A 13,245-nucleotide genomic window follows, 5' to 3' on the forward strand; every position below is an offset into this window, starting at 1 on the left:
CCAGCCACACCCATTACACGCACCACCAGCACCACTACCCAAAAAATTAAAAAAAAAAAAATCCCCACCCTAACCTTAAACCCGCCTAAGCCCACAGCCACCACAAACCCAGCGCCACCCACCACACGAACACACATCACACACACACCACCAGCCACTAGTACCACACGCACCACTACCTAAAAAATTATAATAAATTAATGGAAAAGGGTAAACATACCTTATGAAATCTTCAACTTTTGGTTTATATAGTTAAATTCGACCATGAAAACTCCATATCTAGAGTTTTCACCTCAGATCTGAGTTTTCGTGGTCGAATTTGACTTAAAAAACCATTAATTGGTTGAGCCGTGTGGTCAAATTCGATCAAAGGCAATGGGGGTGGGTGGCGCTGGACTTCACGAAGAGAGAAGAGGAGACATAGAGAGGGAAAGAAAAGAAAGAAGACAAGAGAAAGAAGAGGGAGAAGGTGTGCTCATTATAAACTCCACTCATATTGTTTAGTTTGATTGAAAAAGAGATAAAAAAAATCCACTCATATTGTAACATTATGTATAATAATTTAATTTTTTAAAAAATATTATATTTTACAAACTATAAGAATATAAGAATGTTATACTCCCTCCGTGTTTTCATAAGTGTTACACTTTGATCGGCACTTAATTTTTAGGCATTTTAATCAACTTAAAAGTTTTTAGGCATTTTAATCAACTTAAATAAAATAAGAGGTAAGTGGGTAGTTAAAATATTAAAAAAATTGTAAAAAAGAAAGATAGTGAGGTAAATTGTAAATACTTGTATTTTATTAAAAGGTAATGAATGTAAGAGAAAAAAAATAATTAAAAAAGTAGTATATGTGTATGAAATGAGATTTATTAAGATTAGAATTAGTTTTTGATCCCGGGCGATGCCCTGATTATTACATGAAACTAACTAATCATTAATATACATGGTAATTTATGATTAATTTTCTTTGAATGAAAATGTGTTTCTTTAAAAAAAAAATAATTAAATTATGTGGTTTATACTTACATATTTCTTTTTTCATATTTATAACATGTTTAATAATTAGCTTAGATGACTAAATAGTCAATTGTGCTGTAAGTGGTTTGATGTTCGAATCTACATGGCGCATGGACATGTTTATAAACGTCTTTTAACATATTAGTATAGAACTATAGATCAAGAAGGTTTGCTTCTCATGTTTGGAAAAATTATAAATACTTTCAATTTGAAAATATAATAATTTCATACTTCAATTCGTATTAAACAAAAAGATAAGCTTCAGTCAAAACATCCAAATTAATCTTCTGTTATTCAATGAAGCTCAAGTGATGCAGGAACAGAAACTCTGTATCAGTGCATCAATTGCAGTAATTCATTCATATGTCGTCGCCCACCTTATGTGTGCTGATGTCCTGTCCACCCCACTTCTGCATGCGGCTGCTTGATTCTTCCACCTGCATATCATTCAGGAGGTAGCTCAATCATGTCTCTTGCAAGTTTTGGTCAGAAGCAAACTTTTTAAAATATGTATTACAGCATACTCAAGAATTGTGTGTTCAAAGTCTTTTCAATTCATATCAAGTATTAATGTACTCGATAGTTTTACTAATAGCCAAGTCTGAAGAACATAGCTCTGTCATGCTCACCTCTTTAGTCCAATTTGTTCTGTAAAGGATGAAGAGTAGAATGAGTGTCTGCAAGACGGTTCCAGCTATCATGCCGCCCCAAATGCCCTATAATTGATAAAACTTTATTTCAGAAACTGTGTTTGCTAATGAAGAAATATATTCTTCAGCATGTAAAGGAATACTATATGTTATTCAGTACCATGACTCCAAAGTCTGCTACATAGCCAAGAAGGTATCCAAGAGGTAGCCCGAAAACATAATAGCAAGCCAAGTTTACATTAGCCACTGTGGCTTGCCAGCCTCCTCCAACAGCAACTCCTGCAAGTACAATAAGAAAATACAGTAAATTCAGAAGTAATTATGTGCGGGTGGTTGTTCAAGAGGCCATTGATCAGTTGCACGTTGACAGAGGAAATAAGGAAAAGTCGGAATTAAAAGTACATGAAAAAAATTACATTAAGTCATATACCTGAAATGACAGGCTGAATACTGTTAAGAACCATTGTCACGCCTAGAAGCCAGGCTAATTTAGAAACAGCTTGTTGCAATTCCTTGCTGTCTGTGTAAATAATCGAAAAGTAGTCTCTTGTGACGAGGATAAGGACCATGCATAAAAGCCCGATGATGAGAGACTGGAAGACTGCAACGTAAACACTGTATTTGGTTGCCCTTGGATGCTGCAATCCGAGTTCATTTGATACACGAACACTGATAGTAACAAAAATTACTTCAGAACTTGGTCACATATAGCGCGTAGGATTAGAATTTCCAAACTCCTTACACAAATGGACTAATCTGAAAAGATCAATGTCTAACATAGTAAGAATATTGATGAGTATACATTTACCTTACAGCAGCATTCATTCCGATGAATATCATAAATTGTAGTCCGTTTACATTCATGCTGAAATAAAGATAAGAGAATTTTATAAGCAACTTTGTTTGCAGAAAAATAACAGCTAGTTTTATGCTTATAAACTTACAAATCATAACTCAGAGAGAATCGGAAACTCACCATATAGAAAGAGAGCCTACAGTTATCACAGCATTAGGAAGGTGACCAGCAAGAAGCATTATGCTCATCATGTACCAAATTTCAAGGCAAAGCATCACAGCAGAGGCAACTGAAAGACGAACAAAGGCCCATATATCCTTAAACGCTGCCCAAGTGAACCCTGTCCAAGCATCCTGGCACCAACCAAATGCATAAACAACTTGGCAAATTGCAGTCACCCATCATGCAATGTTGTAAGCTGCTGCAGCCCCTTGCAGACCCCAGCCCAACACAGGAATGAATATCCAGAGAAGCACAGCGTGTTCTATTAGAACAATAAGTCTGATCCAAGCCATAACATCAACCTTGCTTTGGGCTTGAAGGAACTTCTGAGTAGGAAAATTGATAGCCAATGAGAACAATGAGGGTATGGTAAGGATGGCAAACTTTCCTGCAAGGTTGGCTACATCATGGTCCTGTCCTAGAAGCTTTAACAATGGTGCAGCAAAGATGTAAATTGGCATGAGTACAAGACAGCTTAGCAATAGTATGATCCAAGAACGTTGCATATAGACTCCAAGCATATGAACTTGCCCTGCACCAAAAGCTTGTCCACACAATGTCTCAAGCGCGCTCCCCATACCAAGCTACAATATTGAACAACAAAATTTGAGTCCATTAAAATCCTCGAAAATTCATGCTTGCACTTTTAGTGCTGCTGACAAGTCAAGGAAGAACCTCAATCAAGAACAAGTAATACACTCTTTCAGCACTTAATAATTGTATTAACCACTGCACCAAATGATTTTGTTATCATCCAAGTTAACAACTCAATGCATTTTAGTACATTCATGTAAATCAAATATACTCTTAACAAATTATACTTTTCAAATGATAGTGTTATGTTATTCACTTACTCAAAACTTTGTATTCACTTAACAAATACTCTTTAAGTCTTTAGATATTATGTTATTCACTTATTCAAAAATTATGAGAAACTCAAAGCATTTTAGTACATTCATTTAAATATACTCTTAACAAATACTTTAATTAATTTCCTTGATGTTATGTAATTCACTTATTTAAAACTTTGTTGATCAGATATTCAGATGCACTGATGAACTTATTGACTAATTGTTTATGTGAGAGCAGGTTGGCTAGAAGATTCTTGCACCGACGGTGTCAATGGTTGCTCAATAATCATTTTTGTTATTTTGTTTAAATGATAGAAGACATAATAATCAATTAACTAGTCTAAAAACACTCTGTAATTATCTTCTAATGAAGACATAAAGCTATTACGAGTAATGACTATGAACCTGTTCTGACTTACTGAAAATTGAAAACAACTAAACTGAACTGAACTGATTGGAGCTGAACTAAATTGAACTGAATAAAGCTGAAATGAACTGTTTATAAGAGAAGGAGATTAGGAACTGATTGGAGTAGAACTGAACTGAACTTAAATTAAGGTGAAAAGAATAGGCCCTACAGGTGATCAAAGATTTAGGGAATATCTTTCACCTATCTCCTATTCCCTCTATCCCTATTTATTTTGCTTCTTTGTCAAAAGTTGAGTTAAAATTTGAAAATTTTGACCATGAGTTCTCGTTATTCAACCAGATATAATATAGTCATGTGGGATCTTGTTTAATTTGCCTCATGGTATATTTTATTAATATCAAATACAAATTTTTAATACGTGTCTTAGAGACCGCAAAGTGAAATGGGCAAAAAAAAAAATGAGGGGTAGGTATATCCGTATATACGAAATGCGAGTATAATATGATTAAAATAATGGATTTAATGATTATTACAATATAGTCATTAAAAATTATAATGAAAATTTTAATATCCTACATTCCGACATTTAAGCTGGTTTATGATTATTTGGGACAAAAGGAGTACAAATAATGTCAATTCACTCAATTGGGCTTATTTAGAAAAAAATAATTAAATGAATAAAGAGGAGTTCAAATTGGGCATTCTAATTTAATACGGCGAAACAAGATCAAATCTTTGAACTCACGTCAGCCATTTTAACATGCCACTATTTGTGTTACTTATTGTATTTTTATATGATTATTGATCACACTTAAGGCCTTGTTTGGTAAAGAGATTTTTAAAGAACTTTTAGCTTATTTTACCCAATAAGAGGTTTGATTAATCTAAAAAGCTAATTTGGTTGTTTGGTAAACTCAAAAAACTCTTTTAGAAAAAGCTTTTTATAAGAGCTTTTTAAAATTAACTTATTGAACATTTAGTTTTTTTTTTTGCTATTAAATGCACTAAAAGTCTAAAACAACTAACAATTAACGGCTATTTACCAAACGCTTTTACACAAGCAGCTAATTATAACCAGCTAGTCAAATCAGCTAATACAATCAGCTATCAACTAGTTACCGGACTAATTTTATCATTAATCATGCATACTACGGAAACAATAATTAATTAACTAACGAAGAAGAGTTGAGAGAAGGAGAAGATAATCACCAAGAAGCCGAATGCGAAGGTGTTAATGACGGAGACCGAAATAGAAATAGCAGAAAGCTCAAGTTCTCCAAGATGTCCTACAAATATGTTTGTAAGAGAATTTGTAGCGTACAAACATACAATGTTAAACACTAACGGTGTTGCTATCTTCCATAACTTCACCGTTTCTATCCAAAACACCGTTGCCGCCTCGCTTATGCTTTGCACGGCCGTGTAGTCCCCGTTTTCCACCTCCGGCCTCTCATCGCCGCCACGGTTCACCAACAACGGTGTATCGTCCATTTTTCTCTTTTTTGTTAGTTTTGTTTATATTTTCTCTTTAATTAGTGGTCAGTCTTAATAATGAAACGTACAAACTACAAAGAGGCTTTGGTTTTCATATGTTTGAATATAGGTTTGGTGAAAGGGTGATTATTGACGATATTTTCGTTGGTATGGATTTTGTATTCACGTTAGTTAATAATGTAATTTAAACAAGTATTTTAAATTTTTAATGTAATAATGTATATGCATGAATGAATGTAATTTAAACAAGTATTTAATTTTCATGTAATAATGTATATATGCATGAATTATTTGACAACTAAATTATGGATTAACGAGAGAAGCGAGGAAATATGAATTAGTATAAGTACGTAAGAAGAAAAAAAAATATAATACTATGTACTTCTTTCATTTTTATTTATTTTTTTGAATGGATGTACTTCTTTCATTTTCTTTGGCTTGCAAGTTGCAACGCCACATTATTAAAGCATGTACGGAGTATATATTTTTAGTAGGTAGAAAATAAACAAATAATTTTAACACCAAGAAAATAATTATTTTGATTAATATGTCCACTTACATCATCTGATCTCTTTCTCTAAATGTGTGTCAAAATTAAAGTTGCGTTGCAGCCTTGCAGGTAAAAGAAAGCAAGAAAGTATATATATATAAGTTATCAAATTGGTTCATTTTGTGAGAAGAGTCTGCTGATATTTTCCTTTCATACTCCGTAGTTTCTTGCTCTGTATTTTATTAAAAAAAATAATTATATGAGTATGTATTTATTTGGAGAATAACTAACACCAATAACATAATAAAGTGCTACACATTTTATGATTACTAATTTTGTGTTGAATCTTTTGTTAGGTTGAGCAACTCCATATATAATAATACGTGATGACACTAAAAAATATACGGAGTATCCATTACAAGAAGGTTTTGGACTTTTGGTTCTTGCCAGTTATGGGATTTGAACCTACTACCTACTAGTCTACTTATAACGTACTATTATTAAAATAACTTAAATAGTGCATTTACATTCAACAAAAGGTCCTATGGTCTAGTGGTCAGGACATTGGACTCTGAATCCAGTAACCCGAGTTCAAATCTCGGTAGGACCTTAGTCAAAATATTTTTGGAGTTTTACTTTTTTTAAACAGCATTATGTACTAACGTTTATAGTTTACTGCAACATATTTACATTTTGAATTATTGGTTTGGTTCGCTATTTTCATAATTCCATTGATGCTCTTAATAACCTTAAACTGTATACTACAACACGAGAAATTATTTTGAGAAGGTAAGAGAGATTTAGTCGAGGGAGTTACAAAGGTTTGATTAGCCTCATAGTCATATACAGCATAAGAAAGAATAAAACTCTTAAACATCGTAATTTTCTTTTATAATCTGAAGTATGCCAGCCATGGCAAATGGTTTATACCTCACGCTGAGTTGCAGACAAATTATGTTGCGGTGTAACTTTTAACTTAGTACTTGTATAAGTTGGCATACACCTACTATAATTCATCCGGTAACTACTATCGACTTAAACTATGCAACATGAAACTACATACTCTAGCAAAAAAAAAAATACAGGTATCACTTCTTTATGATTGTGAATTTGTGATGGTACCTACAGAAACATTACCAGGGTTCTTTCAAAAGCTGATGAGACAGGTGCATGTGCAAAACATTACCAATGGTAAATGATGTTAGACTTTCTGATATTTAGGACCTAAGACTTAGATTAAGAGGCAGGTTTCATATCTAGTGAATAAGTGGAAATTGGAACAACTTTGAAAATGCTACTTTCTACAAAACGTAGTAGCTCCTTTATATTACTCAATTGACAAATTTTAGCATGACGACTTTGAAAAACTACAGGACAGAAAATTTCATCGTTTAACAATCATAGCCTTGTCTAGAGAAGTATCATAGAAGCTCAGGGTGTGTGTGAGGAACTGAGGATATTAATTTTGAAAATCAGTCCTACTAGATTCCTTTACAATGTGATATACAGACAAAATTCATAACCTGCACAATCGTTGTCAAAGCCAAGTCTCGGACACTATATGCCTGATGATCCAACCACTAAGATGATCCCAAGAGGTTTTGAACCTCACTCTGCAACAGAGAATTTAAAGGAGGATACAGAGATCAGACAAAACAAAAACCATGAAGCTTTGGAAAGGACTTTTAACATTATAACACATGAAGTACTGAATCGAACCTCAATTTGCAGGGGGGAGGTCACAGGAGCATATCTCTCAACAACGCTTCCTTGTCTGTCCACCAAAAATTTTGCAAAGTTCCATTTAATCTCATCTACTATTACTCCGGACTTCTTTGATTTTAAATACTTGTAAAGTGGTGCTGCATTCTTCCCATTGACATCTATCTGTGGAGTTTCACAAAAGCATCTTGTAAGTTGTGTATACTCCATGGAGTTGTTGAGATTCACAAGATAGCAAAATGAAATGCAACTTAAGGCCTTAAGGAGTGGGGAGGATGGGAACTAAACAATGTGTTTCTACTCTACAAGAGTAATAGAGATCAAAGTCATCAAGCCAAGGACAAAAAGCTGCATCAAGTGCTCATCTAGGGCTTGGAGATAAGTATTTACATGTTTCTTTTTCTTTTTTTTTTTTTTTTTTACAGTTTCCAGATTACCCAGAGGACATTAATTAAGTTCATTTACCAATATACGAACGGCAAACACTTTTTAAAAAAGGTGCATTCTTATGGTAGCAATACAATCTTGCTGGTGCCAAATTGACGTCATAAGACAATTTTCAATCAGCATATAATACTTGAGCTATAGCATGAAGTCTCAGCAGGCATTGTTACGCTTAAGCAGCAATTTTCATTCTAGTAATCTTGAGTAATGACCCAAAAGACAGATCTATCTTTCAACTGTCACTAATTTTAGATGCAGGTAAACATATGATAGAAAATAAGGAAACAAATTCCAATATATTTACTAGAAGCAAATTCTTGTAAAACATGGTTAGACTGGTTCGAATCCATACAATGGTTAAACAAAAAGTAATAAAAGTTGCCATAAAAAAAGGGGTAAAATGTTAGGTTGTAGTGATTAAGTCATTAAAAAAAAATCTTGAACATGAAGTCATTACCAAATAAAATAATTAAAAACTTGAGAAAAAGGGGGTTAAAAATTAACCATTGAAAAAGAGAGACAAGTGTAAGATCTAACTAATAGATACTCTGTATTAGGAAAGTATAATATGATTTTAAAATACTACCTCCGATTTTTTTTAGTTGCAACTTGCAACTTTGGAATATTTTATATCTCACAAATAATACCCCAAAGTTGCAACTAAAAAAAAATCGGAGGTAGTATCTAAGTTTATCTTTGTACATCAGCATTACATTATTCACTACTCATAGTAAATTCTTATTTCATGCTTTCCAAGAATTCCAACTATGTGGGATATATTACCTTCTGAAATAAAGGGAATTCTGCTTTAAAAGAGGAGCAGACAGCTTCATTGATTTCTTCGTTACTTCCTGGTTCTTGCCAACCAAACTGATTACATGGGAAGGCTAAAATTTCAAACCCTATCATAAAGATGACAGCCACATCAATGTACAATTTAACCATTAGACGCTGCAAGCAAAACCTTTCAAAAACTGTTGAAGAGAAAACAAACCTTGGTCCTTGTACTTCTTATACAAAATGTTCATTTCATGATAGTTTGACTTTGTTAAACCGCTGCAAATGAAAACAAAGATCTCATATAAGCAAAATGCCAAAAGGAAAGGACTAAGTGAAAAAAAAAAAAAAAAAAAAAAAACACTGAAGTATTCACTTGTGGCAACATCATAATTAGCAGTCTTAGTTAGCACTCTAATCAAAAGACTTAAATTTTGTCACGTTGAGCTGAACCACGGGGATCAAGAGGATTTAGCCAAAATTGTACTTCCTACAAGAACACTTTTCCAATGTTGGAAATGCCAATAGATTGGGAGCAACGAACCGGGTTGTATGTTATGCCGGGCCTGTTCCTAACGCAATCACTGTGCAACTTGCTTGCAATTAGGTCTCTCTCATAAGTCATAACAGGTGACTCGTTTGGGAGCCTTAGCTCTTGGTAGAGTCTCCTAAATATGGGGGATCACATCCAATTAACAAGGAAAGAAATACACTGCTAATTTTCTATATCCAGTAGATCTCAACCATTTCAATACAATTAGTTGAACGCCTGTAAAACATAATAGTTACAGTTTTACTCGCAAAGCCAGATCAAATTTGCGATAGCAAGGTTTTCAGTGTGCCATTAATCAACTAATCGAGGGTTTTATCTTGTTTCTCAAGGCACCAAACCTTCCATGCTAGTTTGTGAATCAAGGAGAATCTTAAGACCACATTCAATATATATTGAAATTGTTAATTAAATTGTATCACATAACACTTCAGTATAAACCCTTACTTTAACCCGAATTAATATCTCATAGAGCATTAACACGTCTTACACTTATGCTCCATAAAGATTGGTAGTTTCCCTCCGCAATTAACAGCTTTAAAAAAAAAAGAAAAAGTATTACATTATGTACATCAAACCAAAATTGTTTTTGAACCTCAGAATTCCTGATTTTCTAACAAAGTAACTTTCAGCTAGACTTGATGATAAAGAGGGATTCTTTTAATTGTTCCCACAGAAAAAGATTTCAGCCTTGACCAGGATATATTATAGGCAAAGCAATTGGGACCTCGTCAGCTTAAATTGGGTCTCATCTCACGTTTCATACTTATGCAGTTGTGCACTTACCCAATAATTTTACCGCTGTAGATCGATTCAATGGTTCCTAGCACTAAATTCCTGGTTTTTGGGAAGTATGTGAATTCATACCAATTTGGTATGGTCTAAACATAAGCATTTAATTTGAACATGCAAATGTACCAAATAGAGAGAAAGCATTTCATAGTTTTCTTATCTCTTTACTTGAGAGAAATGGGTTGGCAATGAAATATGCAAAAGACTTTCACTTAAGCATCCCATATTTAAGCAACTCAAGGATTTATAATAAACATATGCGACTATGATCTACTTTTTTGTATTTTGGATTGACCATGCCGTTCTGGGAACCAAAATTGGAAGACAACAAATGATACTCCTTTATCTCTGTATTTTTTTTCCCAGAAGGATGATTTAATAAGATGGCTATACAATCAAATGATCAAATCTGACAAGTGTCAAATTAAAATCCAAATCTCTTTTCCCAAATTTCTAGGAGAAGTATAAAGTATAAACACTTGTTAGTGGGTCGCAAAATGTGTCATCAAGATGATCAATGGGCAAGCAAGTCTGCAGTGATAGTTCTACGGAATTTCAAGAGGAGAAAAGGTACATGGTAAAGCTAGATGAACTAGGACGAAGATATCAGACAAGACTTAGAGAAGAGTCCATTGCACTTGCCGCTCATTTAGTTCATGTCCCCAAGCCCATCACTTACCCTATAGCAACATCACAAATGATGAACTTTCAAAACTGATGAGTATGATGCATATATGAATTCGGAGAAACACAAATTGAACAGCACAACAATAGAGAATAGGAAGGATATAGAGGATTGCATATACCATTGGGAAGCGACATTGACAATCAGAAGAACCTTCCCCTTGTAAGTACTCAAACTCACATTTTTACCATTGATATCCTGTTAATCCACAAAAAAATCAATATCGACAAACTAAATCCGCATATAGTAAAAAATAGTGGAATCCAACTTAGTTGTTTTGAATATTTCATTATAAGGAACATTATCCTCCATAATCAAAATCAATCTACAAAGTTTCATCCCAATAAACAGCATCAATTTCTAATGTTACATTTTCATCTCACAAAACACAGCATCAAAATCAAATGATAAAGGCCACAATATCAGATAGTTTCTAATATGGCATATTGTGATCAAATAATCATCCTCAAAACACAACCACAATGCTGCTTGACATCCAATGTATTGGATTATTTTCATCAAAAAAAAAAAAAAAATCACAACTACCATTTTGCAATCAAACACAACAAAAAATGTCAAATTAACAAACAATTCTTCTATACCCAAAATTTGAACTTGGAACAAATATGAAACATACACTTAACAAAAAACCTTAAAGACAGTTGGGATTTTAAACTTCAGCACTGCAATTCACATACTTACAACATAAACATAAAAAGGGGACAAATCATAATTGTAGTTGGTAAAAAATCAGCAAAAAAAACAGACCCCAATATTCAAATGAATTAGATTGACAATTGATGATTACCTTGACAGTGAAATCATAAATAGAATTGGGTAATTCTTCAGGGGATTGTTGAGAAGATAGAGATGGGTAGATGTAAAAAAGAGTAACAGCAAAACCCAGAAAGAGGAGAGAGACCCAATGTGTTAATTTCCCAAAAGCCATCATTTGAACTCAAAGATATGAAAGTTGGTTTCTCTCTCCTCTTCTTTGATCTGGGTAATAGAAGACTGGGTAGTTGGGCACATTGAATGATCCCCCAACAATCTTCCTTGGCTTTGTTGTTCATTATTGACAAACATAACGATCTTCCTAGAAGATGAGGGTCAGTCATGAAAGCACATGCCCGGATGCCCCCGAGGGGTGTAAATGGGTCGATAACTTGAGATTTTAATAAGAGTTCGAGGCTGGGTAAAACTCTTATGTTTGTTTGTTAAATGAGTTAGCCGAGTTTAAATGGATATTTAATCTTGAAGTAAACAATTTTGAATAATATTGGTCTATTAATGTTCATGAATAAACTCGTTTATAAGATAATTCGAATGAAGTATGATATTTTTTTAAGAATTTAAGTTAGTAAGAAAAAAAAAATAATAATAATAAAAAAAAAAATATTAACAATAAATCATTGTTGAAGCTAGCTCAATTAATACACATGTCGTTCATATGAAAATTATAATGTTAGAACGATCAAGTTTGAACAAAATGTTTATCTGGGTTGTTTGGTCACCAATGTTTGATAAATATGAATAGATAGTGAATTCAGATCACCTTATCTCAATCACACACCTTATATATAGCATATTGATCGGGTATACGAGACTTTATTGTGTCAGTACCCGAACTCTCTTGAATTTAAGAGTTTGTTGCAATGAATTTTTTTCCAAATCAATAATTTGCAATGATTTAGTATATTAATGTTCCAAGTCAATATATATATATATATATATATATATATATATATATATATATATATATATATATATATATAATAGTGTATTATGTTATACTTATCAATTTGCTCTTCATATTTTTTCAAAGTCATTGTTTTGCCACTATATCTAAGTCATAGATAGCCTTTTTATACGAGTAGCTTTTGGCATAACCTTTATGACAAAGCTAATTTGATGTTATTTATTGCAATAGAATTGTATTTAACCTATAAATCTACCTCTTTACCTAAATGAAATTAAAAAAAAAAAAAGTTTTTGGTAGAGCCGGTGCCACACAACACAACTAGCCAATCTAGCCAAATTGAACAATCAACAACCTATGGCTAAACAAAACCTTAAAATTCACTGATAGTTATTAGGGTTTGAGTGAAGAAATGATAAGATTAGAGGAGACACACAATGGCGGATCCACCCTTGTGCATGGTGGGTCATGTGACCTAGGAAAATAAAAGGCTATAATATTAAACATTGCACTTATTACTTGTATATGCTCACTGGTGTAGTGGTTGAGGCATAACATTTTTAGGCAATTAACCCTTGTATATGCTCACTGGTGTAGTTGTTGAGGCATAACATTTCTAGGCAATTAACTTAGGTTCAAAACCCACTTGTAGAAATTTATTTTTTATTTATTAACTTCAT

The 13,245-nt window shown here is 33.1% G+C and overlaps 1 protein-coding gene, 1 non-coding gene and 1 pseudogene across 2 annotated transcripts; 1 reads left to right on the forward strand and 2 right to left on the reverse strand.

Annotated features, from left to right (window-relative positions):
• Positions 1-1,243: 1,243 nt before the first annotated feature.
• Positions 1,244-5,631, reverse strand: LOC110689561 (annotated as a pseudogene).
• An 803-nt stretch (positions 5,632-6,434) lies between these two features.
• TRNAQ-CUG lies at positions 6,435-6,506 on the forward strand. The gene has a single exon. It is a non-coding gene; the product is annotated as a tRNA-Gln (tRNA).
• A 674-nt stretch (positions 6,507-7,180) lies between these two features.
• Positions 7,181-12,011, reverse strand: LOC110689282 (probable glutathione peroxidase 2). Its single transcript, XM_021866032.1, has 6 exons — positions 11,675-12,011; positions 10,988-11,064; positions 9,057-9,118; positions 8,846-8,964; positions 7,616-7,783; positions 7,181-7,509 (listed from the first exon to the last, which is right to left on the reverse strand). Exons 1-6 carry the CDS (start codon positions 11,816-11,818, stop codon positions 7,477-7,479), a joined length of 603 nt encoding a protein of 200 aa, XP_021721724.1. The 5' UTR covers positions 11,819-12,011; the 3' UTR covers positions 7,181-7,476.
• Positions 12,012-13,245: the final 1,234 nt, after the last annotated feature.

This window comes from Chenopodium quinoa, unplaced genomic scaffold (assembly GCF_001683475.1).
Source record: "Chenopodium quinoa cultivar QQ74 unplaced genomic scaffold, ASM168347v1, whole genome shotgun sequence".
In the NCBI taxonomy this organism is placed as follows: domain Eukaryota; kingdom Viridiplantae; phylum Streptophyta; class Magnoliopsida; order Caryophyllales; family Amaranthaceae; genus Chenopodium; species Chenopodium quinoa.